General features: G+C 41.6%; 1 protein-coding gene across 4 annotated transcripts in view; it reads left to right on the top strand.

Moving 5' to 3' along the window:
• The window catches only part of GAS6 (growth arrest specific 6), a 989,702-nt gene that overhangs the window by 529,029 nt on the left and 439,280 nt on the right, over nucleotides 1-21,393 (top strand). For all 4 annotated transcript variants that reach the window (XM_044071118.1, XM_044071116.1, XM_044071119.1 and 1 more), the window contains one exon: nucleotides 15,793-15,915. In XM_044071118.1, coding sequence (XP_043927053.1) covers nucleotides 15,793-15,915 — 123 coding nt within the window. The remainder of the gene's footprint in view (nucleotides 1-15,792; nucleotides 15,916-21,393) is intronic.

Raw genomic sequence — 21,393 nt, forward strand, 5'->3', positions numbered from 1 at the left:
TCGGGCGCTAGAATCCGCCACATAACGCAAGCACTCAGGTCACTCAACTGCAAGTACAAGTATGACTCAGTCATTGTCCATGCTGGTGTGAACGACCTGAGACGTACCTCCCTGGACTACATGAAAAGAGACATAGAGGAGCTCTCTGATTATGTAGCCCAGGCAGGTGTGACCCTGACCTTGAGCAGTATCCTACCTTCACCAAGAATGATGCCACAATACAGAGACAAGATGATCAGCTTTAATAATTGGCTTAAACTATGGTGTCATTCAAAGGGGATCCAATGTCTGTCTGCCTGGGATGACATGCTGGACAAGCCATGCTGCTTCGCAAGGGACGGCTTGCACCTGTCACCCCTGGGTGTCCGGATTTTGGCAAAGGCTCTTGCCACCCCCATAGTGCCTTTTTTTGGCAAGGCTCAAATTCTAAACCTACCACCCTAGAACACAAAAAAGGAAAAAAACTAAGGGTAATGCTGCTCAATGCCAGAAGTCTCAACCTCAAGATGCACGCACTCGAGGCCCTTCTCAGTATGGAGAACATCGATGTCTGTGCTGTGACTGAAACCTGGTTCAAGGCTCCTGAGAGCACCCCGGCACTATCAGGTTTTTACCTCATATCATGCGTTCCAGCCCCAAAATCCGGACAACACCAAGAAAGGAGGGGGGGGTGTCCATATTCATCAAGGACACCCTCACCTCAAGGGTGGTGGCAACGCACGATGCATCGGAGACCATCCAATTGCAATTAACCGTAGGAAAGACTGCTCTGCAGTTCATAGCATGTTACAGGCCACCCTCTCAAACTCAGGAACCTCACACAGCTTTCCTGAAAACACTGGAGGGGATAAATGTATCTCCAAACACCATCATACTGGGTAATTTCAACTATCCAAATATAGACTGGGATCACTACTCAAGCCCCAACACTCTAGCTCAAAGGTTCCTAGAGTTCATAAACTCAAATGCCATGGAACAACTAGTCACCATCCCCACAAGAGGAGAAAACATACTAGATCTCATCATCACGAACATGGGGTCACAATGTTCAACACCAGAAGTATACTCATCATTGGTGAGATCAGATCATAAACTAATCTCACTGGAAGTCCACATCCCGCCCCCACCCCAGATAAAAAAGACCACAGTGAAGAACTTCTCAAAAGCCGACTTCACACTTATAAAGACTGGTGTGGTCTCTTTCAAGGCCCCAGAGCCAGCGGAAACCATTACTCAAACCGCTGAATCACTTACAAATGCCTTCTACCAGCACCTCCAGGACTGCATGGATCAGGCAATCCCAAACAAAACAAAGACTCTTTGTACCAAAGGCAAGCGTCCAGTCTGGTGGACCCCAGCCATAAACAAGCTCTACAACAAAAGGAAGAAGCTACTACAAGATAGAGCAAAATCCGTAAAAGGGAAGACACCCTTGATCATTATAAGTAAAAAACTAAGATCTCTCATAAAATCATCCAAGGCAAATTTTGAGAGAAAAATCGCTAAGGACTCAAAAGACAATCATAAGGCCTTTTTTAGCTATGTTAGAAACCTGGGAGGAAACTCCCAGATATGCTCAGAATTAGTTCAAAATGATGTAAAAATCACTGAACCTACAGACATTGCCAACATACTGGCTGACAGGTTCAGTGCAAATTCCCCCCCCCCCCAAAAGGAGAGATATCTATACCAGAGGATTGTAGCCCCCCAAACATCTCAAATGCTCAGGTGAGAACTGCTCTCTCCAAGGCAAAAAACACAGCATCCATGGGACCAGATGGTGTCCCCGGTTGTGTGCTCCACAAACTCAATGAGGAATTAAACCCGCAGTTAGGGCAGCTGTTTAATCTTAGCCTCACCTCAGGATACGTACCCAAGGAGTGGCGTACGGCAACAGTGGTCCCACTTCACAAAGGAGGTGCCTCCACCGACCCCGGAAACTACCGTCCCATCAGCTTGACAAGCCTGGTCTGCAAAGCTATGGAGAGGATCATAATGGAACTCATAAATAAAGAGATAGGGGACTTGCAGACATTGGATCCAACCCAGTTTGGCTTTGTCAAGGGCAGATCATGCCTTTTAAACTTGGTTGACTTTTTCGAAACAGTCACCAAGGCCATTGTGAGGGCAAGGCAGTCCACACAGCCTACCTTGACCTGGCAAAGGCTTTCGACACAATACCCCACTCGGGTATCATTGAAAAACTCACCAGCTTAAATGTAAACCCATACGTCACAAGATGGGTTGCAAACTGGCTAAGTGACAGAACCCGCAGGGTCAGAGTTGCTGGCGCCATGTCAGACTCCAAGCCTGTCACAAGTGGTGTCCCACAGGGCTCAGTCCTGGGCCCACTCTTGTTCAGCATCTACTTTTCAGAAGTACAAACAAACACAGGAGGATTATGGCTGACAAAGTTTGCAGATGACTGCAAACTGGGCACCATAGTTGAAAACCCATCTGACACAGATATCCTTCAGAAGGGTCTCATAGAAATGGATAACTGGTGCTAGAGCCATGGCCTAAAGTTAAACGCCAAAAAATGCATAGTCATACCCTTCGGGAAAAACAACGTTACCCTTAGTTACCATATAGGTGGCAATCCACTAAGCACAGAAGAGGTTATCAGGGAACTGGGGACCCAGGTTGACAGTAACCTTTCGTTTGACACTCATGTTGCCAAAGTAGTTAGGAAGACCTTCTACATTGCCCACCTGATCATGAAGGGATTCACATCTAGATCAAGGGAGGTCATCGTTCCCCTGTACTCATCACTCATCAGACCAATGATTGAGTACAATGCCCCATTCGGAATGTATCTGACCCGACACCTGCAGCAATTGGAAAGGCCCCAAAAGTTCCTCACCAAAAGGATAAAGGGTCTCAAGAATATATCTTATGCTGCCCGACTGAAGGAACTCCAGCTCTATTCAGTCGCTTACCGTCTGCTCAGAGGTGACCTGTGCCTGACATACAAGGCCATGTCCAACCCGGAATTAATGAACATGCTTCACCTCAAAAAATCTAAATCCATCAGAACTATAAGGGCAAGAGACCTAAACCTTAACACGGCTATTAATAGGATGTGCTGGAGGGACAGATTCATCACCCAGAGACTCCCTATGCTGTGGAACAAAATCCCGGTACATGTGAGGCAGAGCACCTCGCTGGCTTTGTTCAAGAGAAATCTTGACCAATGGATGGGAGATCGCAGGTATACCCCAGGGATAACCTCAGTGTCACTGCTTGACAGAGGCACAGCAAAAAAATGGGCATAGTATCCTTCAAACTAAAGGGGTGGCGAAAGCCACAAAACTCTGGGCTAGGCTTATAAATGCCCTAGGGCAGATAGCCTAGTATGAACCTATGAACCTATATGACCATAGGGTGCCTAGAGAGGAGTTGTGGTATTGTATGCGGAAGTCGGGAGTGGCAGAGAAGTATGTAAGAGTGGTACAGGATGTGTATGAGGGTAGTGTGACATTGGTGAGGTCTGCAGCAAGAGTGACTGGTGCATTTAAGGTGGAGGTAGGATTACATCAAGAATCAGCTCTGAGCCCTTTCTTATTTGCAGTGGTGATGGACAGGTTGACAGACAAGGTCAGACAATAGTCATCGTGGACTATGATGTTTGCAGATGACCTTGTGATCTGTAGTGAGAGTAGGGAACAGGTGGAGGAGACCCTGGAGTGGTGGAGATATGTTCTAGAGAGGAGAGGAGAGGAATGAAGGTCAGCAGGACTAAGAGAGAAAGTATGTGTGTGAATGAGAGGGAGGATGAAGGAATGGTGAGGATGCAGGGACTAGGGTTGGCAAAGGTGGATGAGCTTAAGTACTGGGGATCAACAGTTCAGAGTAATGGTGAGTGTGGATGAGAGGTGAAGAAGAGAGTACAGACAGGGTGAAGTGGCTGGAGAACTGTCAGGAGTGATTTGCGACAAGACGGGTACCAATAAGAGTGAAAGGGAAGGCCTACAAATAGGGTGGCGAGACCAGCCATGTTATATGGCTTGGAGATGCTGACATTGACAAAAATCAGGAGGCAGAGTTGGAGGGGGCAGAGTTAAAGATGTTAAGATTTGCATTGGGTGTGATGGGGATGGACAGGATTCGGAATCAGTATATTGCAGGGTCAGCTTTGGTTGGACGGTTTGGAGACAGTGCCAGAGAGGCGAGATTGTGTTGATTTGGAAGTGTTGAGGGTTGCTGGGTATATTCGGAAAGGATGCTAAAGATGGAGCTGTTAGGTAAGGGGAAAAGAGGAAGGCCTAAGATAAGGTTTATGGATGTGGGGAAAAGAGGAAGGCCTAAGATAAGGTTTATGGATGTGGTGAGAGAGGACATGTAGGCGGTTGATATGGCAGAGCAAGATGCAGAGGACAGGAAGAAATGGAAACAAATGATCCACTGTGGCGACACCTAATGGGAACAATCAACAGAAGAAGGTTAAAAAAAAAAAAGCTGCTCCTTAGTAACTGTCCAATATCTGGTTTCATCATGACAGTGTTTTGAAATTCTTTGTCTAAAATATTGAACTGCTAGAGTTATGAACTACCTTTTAGTATGACAAATGCTCACATAAATTTCAGTTTTAAATATTTTCACAACCAATCTTGCAACATTCCTTCTTCCTCAAAGCATCTCAAACAAGTCAAAGCTGCTATTTTTAAGCCTTGAAGAAATTTTCATATTTTCAGTGCAAGATGCTTGCTGCAATATACTGTAGCAGAGACCCAGTTAACCCTATTGCTTGTTAATGATGCGCATGGTAGAAGAACTCATAAACCAGAACGTATGACTAGATCGCTTGCTGTTAGATCATAAAAAAGGCCTTTGGCATAGGTGCAGCAATTTTACCTAGTGAATGCATTGATTCTTTTGGGGGAAAAAAATCACAACATCGAGTATACAAACTTGATCATATATTTGGAACTGACAAATCATTGTTTGTTTATGACTAATTTCCATGCCTTTTCATGCAGATTTATGTTTGATATAACTCCGTTCCCTTCTCTAATGCTTTTATTGTAATTTTTCAATCTCTTCAGTGATAAGCCTTTGGAACTGATTTTTGTGAAGCTGTGTCACTGTTTTGTATTATGATAATGCTTAATGAGTTCCTCATTTTAAAACTTACCTTGTCCTCAGAAATACAGTTTGGCACAATATGAATGTGAATATATTTATTGCGTAATATTTCTTTTTTTGAGATGGCCATTGCAAAGAGCCGGCAAGTTTGTTCCTTCGGTGGTGGTTCTCCTAGAGATTTGGGTCCCATTTATTAGGGTTTACTGTGAAGAATCTCATCTTAGTTTAGATTTAAAACCTTGAAAATACAGTATCTGCTTACAGAAGCATCACTGCCTTAAAATATCTGTGTAAAAAGCAGTATAAACATTGTTTGCTGTGGCTAAGCCCCCCTGCACTTGTGATTTAAGGGCTCTGTCCATACCTTCAGAATATCTAAATATATAACCTCTTGAGATTGCAAAAAAAAAAAAAATTGGTCTTTTCCCTTTTTCTGCGAGTCTTGCAGCCTCAGAGCAAAGTACAACATCTGAGACGAAGGGAATTCCAATGTACAAAGACATCAGCATGATTTTATAGCTACATTTCATGATATAGCAACTCTGTACACAGTGTGCAATCAACTGTAGTACTTTCCATTTGCTATCTAATTTATTAATTCATGTATCATTTATTAATGAATAAATTGCATTCAAGGATTTGCCCTACTGCTGCAACATAGTATTGAAATGAAAGTCTTCCTTCAAAAAAGTTGGAAATGCAAATAACTGTAGTTGACAGCAAAATGGGTTGGAAATAGTTGGTATTTTAACATCCTGATTCATTTTAGCAGTAACCAATGGTGGGGTGTGGGTAATGGTACCCATGATTGCTGTGCAAGTGACCAAACAAAGCCAACAAAGGGTACACGTAGCATTACCCAAACCCTGCCATGGGTTATTGCAGTTATACAGTTGTCTTAGTTTTGTGTTGTGTCTTTGTTGTTGTTCATTTTTCTGTGCATTTAATGTTGTATTCTTACACTTTCTTTTTCTGATAAAAATAGTTCTATACTTTTACTTTACTTTTGCTTTTTTTATTTTATTTTTGTATCTTTTATTTTAATTGAAATTATTGTTCTTTTGTCAAGACGTAGAAAGAGAAAGAAGGGAATTTGTTTTATAGTTTTTGTCAAGTTTACTGTATTTTATTTTGTATTTCTGTTTAGCTTCTGATATGTTTGTTCTCTCCACTTGCTGGCTGGAGTCTTCTTAGTGTCGTACCTGTAAAGCGTTACTACGTCTATGTTTATTAATTTATTTATGCATGTTTTTAGTTTGGTATAATCGTAAATTTACTTGCTTATTTTCCAGGATTTGTGTGGTGTAGATGTTTACTGTTCTATAATTTTTTCTGTGGTCGTTAATGGTGTTTCTGATGTATTTCTATAGTTTGGTTCTTCTATGTTAATGGAATTTCTTTCTGTTTTTAGTTCATTGTCTGTTTCACTATTTGTACTAGCTTCATTTACTGGACTGTGCTTCTGAGACTATTTTTCCCCAAATTTTGAATTGCTTTACTGATGGCCGGTAATAGGAGCGTAGGGATGTTTCACTTTTATGACCAGAAATTCTCATTATTTGACAACACTCTTCTATTCCTAAGTATGAAAGTAAGGTTACTGCTGCTGCTGCTAAGGAGTGGTTTATACAGCCTTTTGATAGATTTGCTAGTTTGTACATTTCTGGAAGCATTTCTGATGTCTAGTTGAATCCAGTAAGTTGTGATGTGTACCAAGTTTGCATTTTGTCTAGAATGTGTTGTGGATATCTCTCTGCATAGAGAAACAGTGCTGTTGTATTACGTCACATTTTTGAAGATATTTTTTGAAACATTTTTGCTGGACATAAGAGTCTATGGGGCTGGCAAGCATGAATCCTCTAAAGAATTGTTTTGTGTGGTCATACTGTTTCTCCCAACTCTTTTGGCTTTCTTAGACAATGACGGGAGTGGACACCATTCCTAAGTCAAATTATGATTAAGTCCATGAAATTAGTATTGTTTCCATCTTTGACATTAGCCGGAAGTGCTCTTTGCAGCACTCGCAATGTGCCCAGTAATGGCTACTTCTGCATTTCATATGGAGTTGCATGTATCGGTAACATATATCGAAGTACAATTGTAAATTCTTCTAAGACCCATTGCTTCTACTACTATTCTAACTGTCTGGGTGTCCTCCTTCCACATTGCCCTAGTTTCCACCTGCATATCCTTGTAATTTATGACTTTGTGTCTCTCTGTACATAAGACATTGTAGTTACTGGGTATTGCAATCTTTTGTCTTTACATGAACTATTATATCTGTTTTTTTCACATCTATTTTTTGAACTGTTGGTAATGGGTGATCCCATGTGATGTAAAATTCATCTTTTTCTATAATGCTTTGTGGCTCATATTTCCAGTGTTTTTCAGTGTTTTTATGTGATAGAGATGTATTTTCTAGCAGTGATTCAGATACAAATTTCTTTTCATGCTGTGAAGATGAGAATGAAATTTTAAATAATGATGATAGTAGTGATGTGGAAAGTTTGAATGCTTACAGCAAAATAGATGTATCTAGTATTCCAACAGTAAGTAAATATATTCCCCCTTTTGACAATATACATATATCTCATTTTAATTCCATGACAAGTTTTGATGGTGATGATATTTGTAAAAAAAGTAATAAAAAGTGATATAAATTACAATCTGACCTTAAAAGAATGGCAAGCATTAAAAGCACTGTGTAATTGGAATGACCTAGTAATAAAACCTTCGGACAAGGGCAACAAAATAGTAATCGTGAATGTGTTGCAGTATTACAGGATGTATATGGAACATTTAGGAAACACTGAAGTTTATGTAAATTGTGATAGAAAGGAATATGAACAAGCAATACTTAATTATGAAAAAATGTTGGATAGAAGTGTTAGGTTGGGTTATTTTACAGAAAAGGATGTGAAAGATAAACTGTTTGACAGGAATAGTGAGAAGGCTGTTTTTTTCTGCTTGCTAAAAGTTCACAAAAGTTTAGAGAACCCCCCTGGTAGGCCTGTAATATCTGCATGTTAATACTTCTTGCATAACATCAGTTTAGTGTTGCATAAAATCTTGATACCTTATTTACAAAAATCGCCGGCATATGTACAGGACAGTTTTGATTTTTTTGACCAGAATTTCTGCTATAACATGGAATAAAGAGAAATATTGGCTGGTCCTGGATGTTAAAAGCTTATACACAAGTATTAAGCATGAAGATGGTATAAAGGCTATTAAATGCTTTATAGGTGATCGTCCTTTTTTCCTATTTTATTTCAGACTTGGTAGATTTTTGTTTAAAGAATAATTATTTTCATTTTAATAATGAATTATATAGGCAACCACAAGGTATAGCAATGTGGGCAGCTTTTGCCCCCATGTACGCAAATCTTTTTATAGCTTTTTTTTTAATTTCTTTTCTGTTTAAGTTAGATTTTATGCAAAAATATGTACATTTTTTATTTTCGTTATATAGACTATTTGATTTTTATATGTAAGAATGGCTGGGAAGAAGTAGAGAATTTCATAAGAGTTTCAAAAAAATCCATTTGGTTTAGCTTTTGATGGGTTACAGAAGGGTAATATAGGCATATACTTAGGTCTTATGTTAGAAGGGAATAATAATGGTAAAATTGTAACACATATCCATAGAAAATTTGTAGATGGCAGCCAGTACCTTTGGGCCACAAGCTGCCATCCACCTCACGTTTTAAAGGCTTTACCTTATGGTGAAATGTTACTTATTACCAAGTTATGTGGGGATAAAGCTTTGTTGGCACAAGAGAAGAATGAAACTATAAAGATGTTTATAGCAAGAGGTTAGAATATTTGTGATATACAGGAAGCCCATAGTAGGGTTTGGAAGAAAATAGAAGGGCCAAAGCACAGGAGGGTGAGTACAAGGTCAACTTTTGTGACTAGGGTATATAGTGGATTCTATATATTTTGTAACCGGTTATAGTATCAAAAGTAAGGAAATAAAAGAATCAATAGAATATTATTGGAAGTATTTAATACAGGATAGGTTTTTGGCTAGTATTTTTCCACGAAAGCCTTCTTTTTCTTATAAAAGGGGAAAAAAATCTAAGAGATATGGTTGTTTGTGGTATGTTCATCATGCCAACCATAGAGTTAATTAGAGCTCCATCTACTAAGGGAATATTAAAATGTAGTAGGTGTAGTATGTGCACCCACATTGTAACTACTTTTCACAGTATGAATCACATAAGATTTGAACCTAGGGGCACTTTCTCTTGTAAAAGCAAGGGAGTTGTATGCGCCCTAAAGTGCCCTTGTCACCTGTATTACATATGTGAAACAAAGAGAGAGTTTCATATAAGGTTCATGGAACATTTAAGGGACATAAAAAATTGTACGGAAAATAAAGCGATTGTTACACACTTTATAATGTTCCATGAACGTAATACTGACTTATTACAATGTACTATTTTGGAACAAATTGAATGCATGGATGTTACAGATGAATTATTGAAACAAAAATGATTGTATAAAGAAAGCATTTACATTTTAAAATATATTACATTGATTCCTAACGCTTTAAATGAATTGAATTGGAAATGTTTGCTTTAAAAGTTGATTGTTTAATTTATTGATGAGATCTAATTAGGAATGTAATATATAAGGAGTGTTTTTTTTATGTAACTTTCTTATTCCATGAAGGTGGTTACACCGAGGCGCTAGAATAAATTATTCTTGTTTTTTAGTACGTGGTTTCTTTCTTAATATTAAGAACAGCATTTGGTATCCTGTTGTGGTTTGAGTAATTTGAGGAGGTGGAGGTATTGTTGCAAGTTACTTGGACTTTTGTGCTTACTTTTACCAAACGTTATGAGCTGGATATGGTTTCCAAAGCTAGAGTCTGATTTGCAGGGCTATCCTGCATGGCTTTTTGAGGGCTGTGCTGGAACTTCCTTCTCCAAAATTTCCTCTTGAGCTTTTGTAGTCTCCCTGATCCTGGGCAACTTTAACTACCCAACCATAGAGTGGAAGACCTATTCTAGCTCAAACATGAACGCCCAGAGATTCCTCGACTTTGTCGATGCCAGTGCATTAGCTCAGCTGGTTGACACTCCCACAAGAGGTGAAAATATCTTGGACCTGGTACTAACAAACATGAGTAACCACTGTAGCACCCCTACAGTGTCATCCTCCTTGGTAAAATCTGACCATAAATCAATCACTTTTGAAGTCAACATCTCCCCTGACCCCCCCCCCCCCCCTGCCAGGGTCAAGCAGAAAAAACTTTTCCAAAGTTGCCTACAACCTCCTGAGAGCAGGTTTAAGCAACTTCGCCGCCACCATCCCTTCAATTGGAACAAGCAATAATGTTCAAGCCTACACCAAAAAACTATATGAGCACCTATATAACTGCATAGACTCTGCAATACCTGACAGGACCAAATCATCTTCCTCAAGAAAGAATAAACCTGTCTGGTGGACAGTAGCAATAAACAGACTATAATAAAAGGAAATAATTGCTGTCCAGGACCAAGAAGGAGCAGGTGCCAAGTTGGAAGCAATATCTCCTTTGTCTGAACAAGCAAATGAGGTCACTGGTGAAATTCTCTAAGACCAGCTTAGAGTCCAAATTGGCCACATCCACTAAGGACAATCACAACGCCTTCTTCTCATATGTCCGCAATCTGAAAGGTAACTCCCAAATTTGCTCTGAACTGGTGGTCAAGAATACCACATACACTAACGCCATAGATATAGCCAACCTGCTGGCAGACAAGTTCAGTGAAAACTTCAGCCCCCTGTCCCCCCATCAGTAAACCAGGACATCACCACCACCTGCCCCCCCCCCCATCACCATTGAGCAGGTTATTAATGCCCACTCAAAGGAAAAAAATACAGTGTGCATGGGACCAGACAACATCCCTGGCTGTGTCCTACATGAACTCAGGCAAGAGCTCTCGACACCATTAGGCACTCTCTTCAACCAAAAGCCTGTGCACCGGCTTCATCCCAGCAGTATGGATGACAGTCACTGTCATCTCTCTGCATAAAGGTAGAGCATCCATCGACCCAGGCCCTTCAGCTTAACCAACCTGATCTGCAAAGCCGTAGAACGCATTATCATGGACCTTATAAACAAGGACACTGGCAACCTCCAAATGCTTGATCCCACACAGTTTGGTTTTGTCAAAGGGAGATCATGCCTATTAAACTTGGTCGCCTTCTTCGTAACTGTCCCTAAAGCCATGGATGTGGGGAAAACAGTGCACACCGCTTACCTTGACCTAGCCAAAGCCTTCAACACTATTCCCCACTCGGGCATAACAGATAAACTCTCCCAGCTAAGCATCAACCCATATGTTACCAGATGGGTAGCTAACTGACTCACTGATAGAACCCACTCAGTCAAAATAGGGGAGGCCACTTCTAGTTGTAGACTCATAACAAGCGGTGTACCCCAAGGATCAGTCTTGGGGCCTCTACTGTTTGGGATATACTTTTCTGAGGTGCAAGTCAAAACCAGTGGTCTGTGGCTGACCAAGTTTGCAGATGACTGCTGGCTGGGCACTGTCATAAATTCTTCTAGTGATGTGCACATCCTCCAAGGGGACTTTAACCAAACTAATGACTGGTGCCAGAAGCATGGCCTCAAACTGAATGCCAAGAAATGCATCATTATTCCCTTTGGGGAAAATGGTGTCCCCACTAATTATCACATTAATAACAAACGTACTAAGCATGCAGTCAGTCGTGAGGGACTTGGACACCCAGGTTGATAGCAACCTGACTTTTGACCACCATGTTGCCTCTGTTGTATGGAAGGCTTTCTACATGACTCACCTCATAAGAAAGGGTATTTCATCCAAGAACAGAGGTCATAACATCCCTGTACTCCTCCCCTTATCAGATCCATTATCAAGTGCAATGCCCCCTTCCGCATGTACTTTGCGAAGCACATGCAGCAGTTGGAGAGACCACAGAGGTTCCTGACCAGGAAAATCCATATTCTCAAACACCTATCCTATACAGATAGGCTAAAAGCCCTGTCCCTCTACTCAGTTTCATACAGACTGCTCAGAGGTGATCTGTGTCTGACATACAAGGCTGTTGCAGACTCTGCCTTGATGGAGTTGCTGCATATCTGTAAGTCAAACTCCACTCGTGTAACCTGCACGCAAGGTCTCAACCTGGTCTGTGACATTAATAGAACTTGTAGGCAAGATAGATTTGTGTCCCAATGACTCCCGCATCTGTGGAATAGACTTTGTCTCCATGTTAAGCAGAGTACCTCATTAGCGCTCTTTAAGAGGAACCTGGATGGGAAACAGAAAATATACCTCTGAGATCCCACCTGTGTCCCTGCTGGACAGGGAAAACAGGTGCTGACTTTATGGGGACATGGGCAAAATTCTTGGCTAGATTTATAAGGGCCTCCGGACCAATAGCCTAGTATCATCCTATGGACCTATAAATACTGCAACAGTGATATGGAAGGACGTAATACAGTTGTGTAAAATCTTACCATAACAATGGATGTCCTTCTCTTCACTGTTGTGGTATTCACTCCCTCCTCTTTCTTTTTTTCTCATGGATACGCATGTTCCTTACTCCTTAACTGTTGCCCCTTCTGGGGCTCCTCATTTCTGAGGAAGGTACATCCATATGCCTTACAGTGCGAGTTGGGAGCATGTGTGTGACATACGAAGTGCTAGTAATCCTAAGGCTTTGGTATACTGGCTGGATGTCGGGCTACCCTTGGCAGGGAACACCTAGTGTAAGGAATACTGCAACAATGAAGGGAAGGACATCTACTGTTATGGTAAGATTTTACACAAGTACTTCCCTTTTGCATAGTTGGTGTTAATTGGAGATTATACAATGATATTATTTAAGAAAAAAAGTCTTACCCTTAGTAAATAATTTCATTGTTTAAGGGGATAGCACTGTACTGTCAACTTGTGGTTGTCTGCGGTATCTGTGACTGCCTTCTTCTTTTTGTTTGAGGGTTGTGCATGTTTCAGTCATATTGCTACTATGTCCTAGTAAATTTGTATACGTTACTGTCATATCAGTGAATATTAATAATAGCCATCTTTTTTTCCCCTAAAAGGTTGAAAGGTATGCTGTGGAGAGCTTCAGGCACTGAGAGCTAATTTACTGCACTGAGCAGTTTACTGATTCAGGAAAGGTTATTTTTAATAGATTAAATTCTCTACTTGTGTGGAGAAAGTGCATTAACAGAGTTGTACCAAATTTGAAATGGATTTTAAAAGAGCAGGCTGATCGGTCTTCCTAATCAGCAGCCACATTTTTTGAATATTAACTTAGTACTATTGAGAAGGTAGAGAATAAGAATTTTTTTCATAGTGGAGGCCAATACTAATTTAATTTTTCTAATTGTTTATAAAGTGAGAGGTTTCACATCTGAGTGAGGAAGAAAGGGAAGTTCTGTTAATTTCTTGAGTGCTTTGTATGATCAGTCTAGCCAGTCACAGTACACACTCATGTCTGAACTTGATTCTGTTCAGAAATGTTGGAATTACAACAGGCATGCTTATTGGACTGCCCAGTCAGGATTCATTTTTGAATATAAATGAGTCTTTACTTTATAATTAAGCAATAACATAGGATTGTGTGTAGGTATGTAAGGATTTACCTGTGGTTGGTATGGTTTAAACAAAGCCATCTGTAGCTAAATCCTGATGTACTCACACACAGGAGTGAATTATTGCTATTATACAATGAAATTATTTAAGAAAGAAATTGCTTACCTTTTTTTAAATAATGCCATTGTATAATGGCAATTTAGTTTTCTTCTGCCTTGTTTACTGTTTGCTGACATATGGGTGTGGTATGTATATCACAAGCCCTGCACATTACATCAGTGCAGTCCAAGGTCAGTGCATCCTAATCCCTGCACATTACATCCGTGCAGTCCAAGGTCAGTGCATCCCAAGCCTTGCACAGTAAATCAGTGCAGTCCAAGGTCAATGCATCCCAAGCCTTGCACAGCACATAAGTGCAGTCCAAGGTCAGTGCATCCCAAGCCTTTCACAGCACATCAGTACATCCCAAGCCTTGCACAGTACATCAGAGCAGCCCAAGGTCAGTACATCCCAAGCCTTGCACAGTACATCAGTGCAGCCCAAGGTCAGTACATCCCAAGCCTTGCACAATACATCAGTGCAGCCCAAGGTCAGTACATTCCAAGCCGTGCATAGTACATTAGTGCAGCCCAAGGTCAGTACATCCCACGCCTTGCACAGTACATCAGTGCAGCCCAAGGTCAGTACATTCCAAGTCGTGCACAGTACATCAGTGCAGTCTAAGGTCAATACATCCCAAGCTTTGCACAGTATATCATTGCAGCCCAAGGTCAGTACATCCTAAGCCTTGCACAGTACATCAGTGCAGTTCAAGGTCAGTACATCACAAGCCTTGCACAGTACATCAGAACAGTCCAGGGTCAGTACATCCCACGCCTTGTACAGTACATCAGTGCAGCCCAAGGTCAGTGCATCCCAAGTCGTTCACAGTACATCAGTGCAGTCTAAGGTCAATACATCCCAAGCTTTGCACAGTACATCATTGCAGCCCAAGGTCAGTACATCCTAAGCCTTGCACAGTACATCAGTGCAGTTCAGGGTCAGTACATCACAAGCCTTGCACAGTACATCAGAACAGTCCAGGGTCAGCACCAGAGAAGAGTGTTCATGTAGCATTTTTGCTTTTCTCTCTGTGACATGTTTTTCATTATCCTTTATTTATTTATTTATTTTTAATCACTAGTAACTGGAAATATGGAAATTATCAGTGGCTTACTACAAAATTTTACAAGGGATAAAGACAAAATATTTGGAAAATGAGGGGTGATGTGCTTAAGTCTGGATATGGAATGTGCTACAGTTGATATTTTCATTTTTTGTAACAGTATTAGTTTTGTATTTTTGTGAGTTTCTGATGACATGAGTTGTTCTACAATGTGTGGAAGGTTAACAAGAATGATTTTCACACGTATACCTTACAACTCTACAGAATTTTATGGAATGTCACTTTTTTATATTTTGCTCTGTCCCTCGTAAAATATGTAAAAAGACATATCTACTTTATCCTAATAGAAAGTCTGGCCATTCAACAATAGGTAAGTGGCTGGACTTTCTTTTGGGAATATGCTCGATTTACAGTGGGCACACTGATTGAGTTTCAGATCAGTGTGCACGTATTGGAATACTTGTTTGTGTCTTTCGGCTTTTCCCGGTTAGGGGTCGCCACAGAGGAACTCCAGTCTGCTAATGATTGGTAGTTGATTTTTACATGCCGAGTTACCAGCCCTGACGCACAACTTTCAACGAAGGTACGCCCATTCACGCATGTCTCCACGCAGAAGATGCTTTAGCTGAGAATCGAACCGGACAGCGTCTTACTGTGAGGTGACAACGCTACCGCAGCAGCACCACTGTGGGTACGTATTGGGATACTAATTACCTTTTATTACATAGTTAAAGGTTTAGAATGTCAGGGCAGTCATACAGGAGTGTACTGACTACTATAAAAGCAGAAGTATTAAGGTAATGTTGGAGAAGGAAGGGTGGCAGACAGGGCGATTTACAAGGGAGTAGCATAATTGCTGATATACATATTAATTATTGAATTAAAAGCATTAGACTCAGTAGCTTACGTTAAAAAGGCAACAAACTAAACATATGTTTTAATGATTGCATTTCTTTACAGATTTACCCGACCAATGCTCTCTTCAACTTTGCAATCCAGAAGGAACAGTAAGGTGTGACGATGTAAAGGGAGACTACATCTGTAATTGTAAAGATGGATGGAGAGGAAAAAACTGTGAGGAGGGTATGTATTACTCTCTTGAGACAAAAATATGTCACATACTTATTATTGACAGTGTGAAAATATGTGAAGGCTGCCAGCTTAGCTAGATAAAATTTTGTAGATAACTCTATGTCAGTGTAAATATGAATATAATCCACAGGCGTGTCCTCTTAAAATGTAAGAAAACTTTGTTAAATGTTGAACTTCAAAAATGTAACCACAGCGCACTCTGCCGGAAGAAAGCTGAAGAGTCAAGCATTGTACGACTGATCTCAAGGCTCTGAGACATAATGTCTGGACTGAGGAATTCCTTCTATTGTTTTGAGACCAGAGTTAATTGCAAGATTTTACATATTTAATGTCTTTTATTGATGTAGTTTCCTGGCCAGGTACAAGATCAAAGAAATGTTAATAACTGTGAGTTTCTGTTAGCCTGGGAACCAGAGAAGAATGATGTAATCTAAAATGAGTCAGCAGTGATGCATTATTTTTAAGACTTTTTCAGAGAGAGAGAGAGAATCGGAGCATTTTGCATTTGTCTTCAGAACTGACCACTTACCAGTACTCTGCCTTTGCTCTGCATCATGTAAGCTTATTTAGAACTGTGATTGCTCTTAGAGTTAGATAGGAATTTAGTCAGATTTAGTCTAGCTGTTTTCTATGCTTATGTCAGACTAATATACACTATTGTTTTAAGCATTTTCCTGTGATTTCTGAACTCTGAACTAGCACTGTTTAATTGAGAAGATTTGCCTTGTGTTTTTATTTATTATTAAATATTTTTAAACCTTTCAACTGTAGCTGTTTTGTGTAGATATAATTTAAGCTCTAGAGTACACTGCATGTATATAGTGATACTGTACAAAGCAACTCCAAATAAGCCTTGCTGTTCGTCACACTTAGTAATTGGATAATAATATTGCACAGTAATAATTGGACACCCTTTGCTAAGGGCCTTTTTAGCAGCTGATAAGAGTAGTTGCTGGCAGTGATAACTAACTTATAGCCTAGCAGGAGGAACTAACTTATGGCCTAGCAGGAGGGGGCATAGTTGGAGAACCTGTGCCAGCCTTCCCCAGGAGTGTCTGTGTGTTTGTATATAAACCAAATCTCAAAGTGTGTGTATGTGAGCAAGGACACGAAGCACTGGTTGGACAGAGAGGGAGCTGGTTTTGGCTTGACTACTCTGCTGAGATCTGTACCCTATAGCTGTGCCAATGGAGAGTCTTACTGGGGATCTGCAGCGAAAGAGAGAAACCAGCCCCAGACTGACTGTGATCTCTGTGTGCTCTTGAGGGAAATTGTACTTTACTGTGTGTATTTGTGAGGATTGAGGCTCCTTGATTACTGGTCCAGGGCATGGGTGTCGCATATTAATTTGTTGGCAGTGGTGGGATATTCACATCACATATTAATTGGTTGGTAATTGGCTTGTAGTGGTGTGGATAGTGAATTCCTGTAGCTTGTGTACAGTGATCACTGAAGGTGTTTTTGTACTCTAAATCAACCACACAGTGAATATTCAGAGTTCAGATAACAATTGTTTTATTTCTTTTGTTAGCTTAGTTAATCAGGGAGAGCAGGCAAGCATGTCAGCAGAGGAGTAAAGAAAGCTGACAAGGAGCCAGTTGGCTGAGATGTGCCAGACTAAGGGCCTGATGCATGGAAACCTAAGGCAGACATGATTGCAGCTTTGGTAACAGCTGCATCAGAAAATAGCAATCAGGAGGGTGATCAGACTAGCCATGGAGATGTACAACACTCAAGAGAATGGACAGCTCAACCTTTCTGCAGAGGACTTAAAAATCCATCTGGAGCTAAAGAGACTTGAGTTGGAGGCTAGGTGTTTGGAAAGAGAAGCAGCAGAGAGACTGAGATGTATACAGGCTGAAGGAAATGAGAAACTGCTATGCCTGGAAACTGAGGGTAAAGCAGAGGCAGCACGAAAAGGAGATGCTGACTCTTCGCCAGAGTCATGGAGGTAATGGGGAAGGGAGTGACCGTACCCCAGAAGCACAAAAGGTCAGTAAATTTCTTCCGCAGTTTACAGAGGAGGATAATTTTGATAGTTTGATTCATATGCTTGAAAGGGTATGTAAATAGTATGATGTTGACCAAATGCTGTGGGTACAGTTCCTGACCCCCTTACTCCATGATAAAGCTGTAAATGTACTTTCCAAACTGTCAGACAACGATTTCTTAAATTATACTGCTGTTAAAAATTGTCTGTCAGAATTTTTTCAGCTAACCCCTGAAACTTATAGAAAAATGTTTTGTGAGTATAGACGCAAGGCAGAAGAAAGTGTTTGTGAATATGTTGCTGAACTGAGCACTTATTTTCATAGGTGGTTGAGTGGATGTCAGGTCACCACTTTTGAAGGGCTGGAAGACCTTTTGGTGAGGGAACAAGCCCTTAGCACTTTGCCTGAGGATATGAGGATCTGGTTAGCTGATAGTCAATGTGCTACTTCAGGTGAGTTGGGGAGGAAGGGAGACATATACCTGGCAAGCAGGGCATCACTGCACAGGAAAGGGACCCCCAGCACTGCTCATGGGTCTAATGGAACCCATGGTGGGCAGCCCAGACTATCCCAGCAAAATCTGACAGTAGTAGGGGAAGCCACTAGTCCAGGTACATGTCCAAGACCTAAGGTTAAAGGTTTTGAATGCAACCAGTGGGCCATGTGACATATAGATGTCCCTGGAGGCAAGGTGGGGAACAAAAGGTGAGGGAGCCAGTAAGTGGGAAGGACAAAACTGCCAATAGTAGGGTGTCTTGAGACAACAAGGGTACTAAACTACTGTTCCTATATATGTCCTGATAGGGGAGGATTTTGATGAGACAATACTATGTGTTAATGCAGCTACATGCAGTCAGGCTTCAAGACAAGAATGTGGTTCTGTTAGCCTGAGGAGACCCAGACAGATCGCAAATTTGCAGCCAGGACTGCTAAGGTGGTTACTTCAGGGAGGGAGCTACTGTGTAGCAGGGAGACTGAAGGTGAGCCATAGCTACTTATGGGTACTAATGTTCCCTTGGACAGAGTGACTGCAAAGGTAGAGGTGAGTAATAGTACCCAGGCTTGACAGTGAGGCACCACTGTCAGAGGCTGTCAGACTTCCTGTAGAAGGGGAGTTGGGAAAGATTACAAAGAGAGAGTTGAGACAGGCTCAGCTCTCAGACCTTACATTGCAAGGTGTGAGGCACCTGATTCTCAAGGGAAGGGGGAATTTGTATACTGGGACAAAGGGTTACTGTATAGAGAGTGGACCCCTGAGGGAGGGATAGAAGGTTCTATATCATATGTTCGAAGTTTTATAACTTCAAACATTAGAATATCAAATTTAAATGTTCAAAGTTATAAAACTTTGAACATATGTAAAAAAAAAAAAAAAAAAACCCAAAACTAACGGTTGTAGGCAGGGGGGCAAGTCCCCCTGAATCCCCCACACCCCCTGCTCTTTAAATATAGCAACCCCGAGACCGCACTTGGTCACTAGTCATGTAAGTTCCGTTTTTTTTTGTTTTTTTTTTTAAATTATATGCTCGATGTTTGAAACTTCGAACATTTAATTTCGATTATTTAACGTTCAAAGTTTTCAAACTTCGAACATATAATATAGACCCGGGCTAGAAGGTGGAAGGGCACAGCAGTTGGTAGTGCCTAGAGCCTACCATCTGGTACTTCTAGCCATAGCTCATGATATTCCCTTAACAGGTCATATGGGCATAACAATTAGAAAGAGATGTATTATGCAGAACTTCTATTGACCCGGAATTTCCAGAGATGTAACAGGGTACTACAAGACCTGTGTACAGTGCCAAAAGGTAGGCAAGGCAGGAGACAAGGTGAAAGCTCATTTGATGCCTTTGCCTGTGACTGAGGAGCCATTTCAGAGGGTAGCTGTGGATATTGTGGGGCCTCTGAGTACCCCAAGTTCCACAGGGAAAACGGATATCCTAGTGGTAGTACATTATGCTACAAGATACCCTGAGGCAATGACTTTGTTCTCCATTGAGGCAGAAAAGGTGGAAAATGCTTTGTTAGAGATTTTCAGCATTGTAGGTTTCCCAAAAGAAATACTGACTGACCAAGGTGCCAATTTCATGTCAGACCCGCTGGCTTCTCTGTGGAAGTACTATAGGGTGAAGCACCTGAAGACCACCTCTACCACCCCGAGACTAATGATCTTGTTGAGAGGTTAAACTGTACAATCAAGCCCATGCTACGGGCATTTGCAGACCAGTTTAAGAGTGAGTGGGACAAATGTTTGCCCCATCTGTTTGCTTACAGAGAGGTTCCCCAGGAATCTATGGGTTTTTCACCCTTTGAGTTGCTATATGGGCATAGGGTGAGGGGACCTTAGATTTAATTCATGATGAGTGGGAAGGTGAGTGTGAATCTCATAAGGAGTCTGTTGTGGCATATGTCCTAAACCTCAGAACAAGGCCCAGGGAACTCATGGGCTTGGCCCTGGAGAACCTGGCAGAAGCACAACAGCAGAAGAAGGTCTGGTATGACAGGAATGCTTTAGCTAGAGAGTATGCTCTTAGGGCAGCAGGTAATGGTTCTCATTCCTGTCAGACAAAGCAAGCTGCAAGCACCCTGAGAGGGACCCTGCAAGGTGGTAAGAAAGGTAAGTGATGTTAACTACATGGTAGAACTGCTAGGCAGGAGCACAGATTGTACCATATTAACATGATGAAACCTTACTGTGATCGGGAGGCCCTTTTGCCAAGTATTTGCAGAGGACTTCAGGAGGAGTCTGAGGGAGATCTGGTGACTGATCTCCTCAGTGAGGCTCAGACTGACACCTCAGTGGAAGGGGTAGCAGTGTCCCAGAAGCTGTCTCCGACCCAGGTTCGAGATATCCAAGCAGTGTTACAGGAGTTTGGGGACATGTTCACTGGGAAAGCAGGGTGCACCCACCTGGTGCAACACCAGGTGGATACAGGGCCCCAAAGGCCTGTTAGGCAGGCCCCTTATTGGGTGCCTGAGAGAGTCAAACAGACTGTGAGGGAGGCGATATAGTAAATGTTGGAACTAGGGGTAATTCAAGAGTTCAGCAGTCCCTGGACCTCCCCAGTGGTGGTGCTGCCAAAGAAAGATGGCAGCACGAGGTTCTGTGTGGACTACAGGAAATTAAATAGTCACACAGAGTCAGATGCATACCCCATGCCTAAGACAGATGAGGCCCTAGAGCAGCTGGGTGGGCCTAAGTATCTTATAACCATTGATCTTACCAAGGGTTACTGGCAGGTGCCTTTGACTCCAGTGCTAGAGAGAGGTCAGCCTTTGTGACTCCTTCTGGCTAGTATGAGTTCACAAAGATGCTCTTTGGGATGAAAAATGCCCTAGCAACTTTCTAGAGGCTAGTAAATTATATCCTATCAGGAGCAGGAGGGTTTGCCCTTGCTTACCTAGATGATATTGCCATCTACAGCCATTCCTGTCAAGAGCACCTTCAACATGTCAGGGAGGTGCTGGGCAGACTACT

The sequence above is a fragment of the Protopterus annectens genome, chromosome 5.part0 (assembly GCF_019279795.1).
Source record: "Protopterus annectens isolate FY-2018-M chromosome 5.part0, PAN1.0, whole genome shotgun sequence".
Classification (NCBI taxonomy): Eukaryota; Metazoa; Chordata; order Ceratodontiformes; family Protopteridae; genus Protopterus; species Protopterus annectens.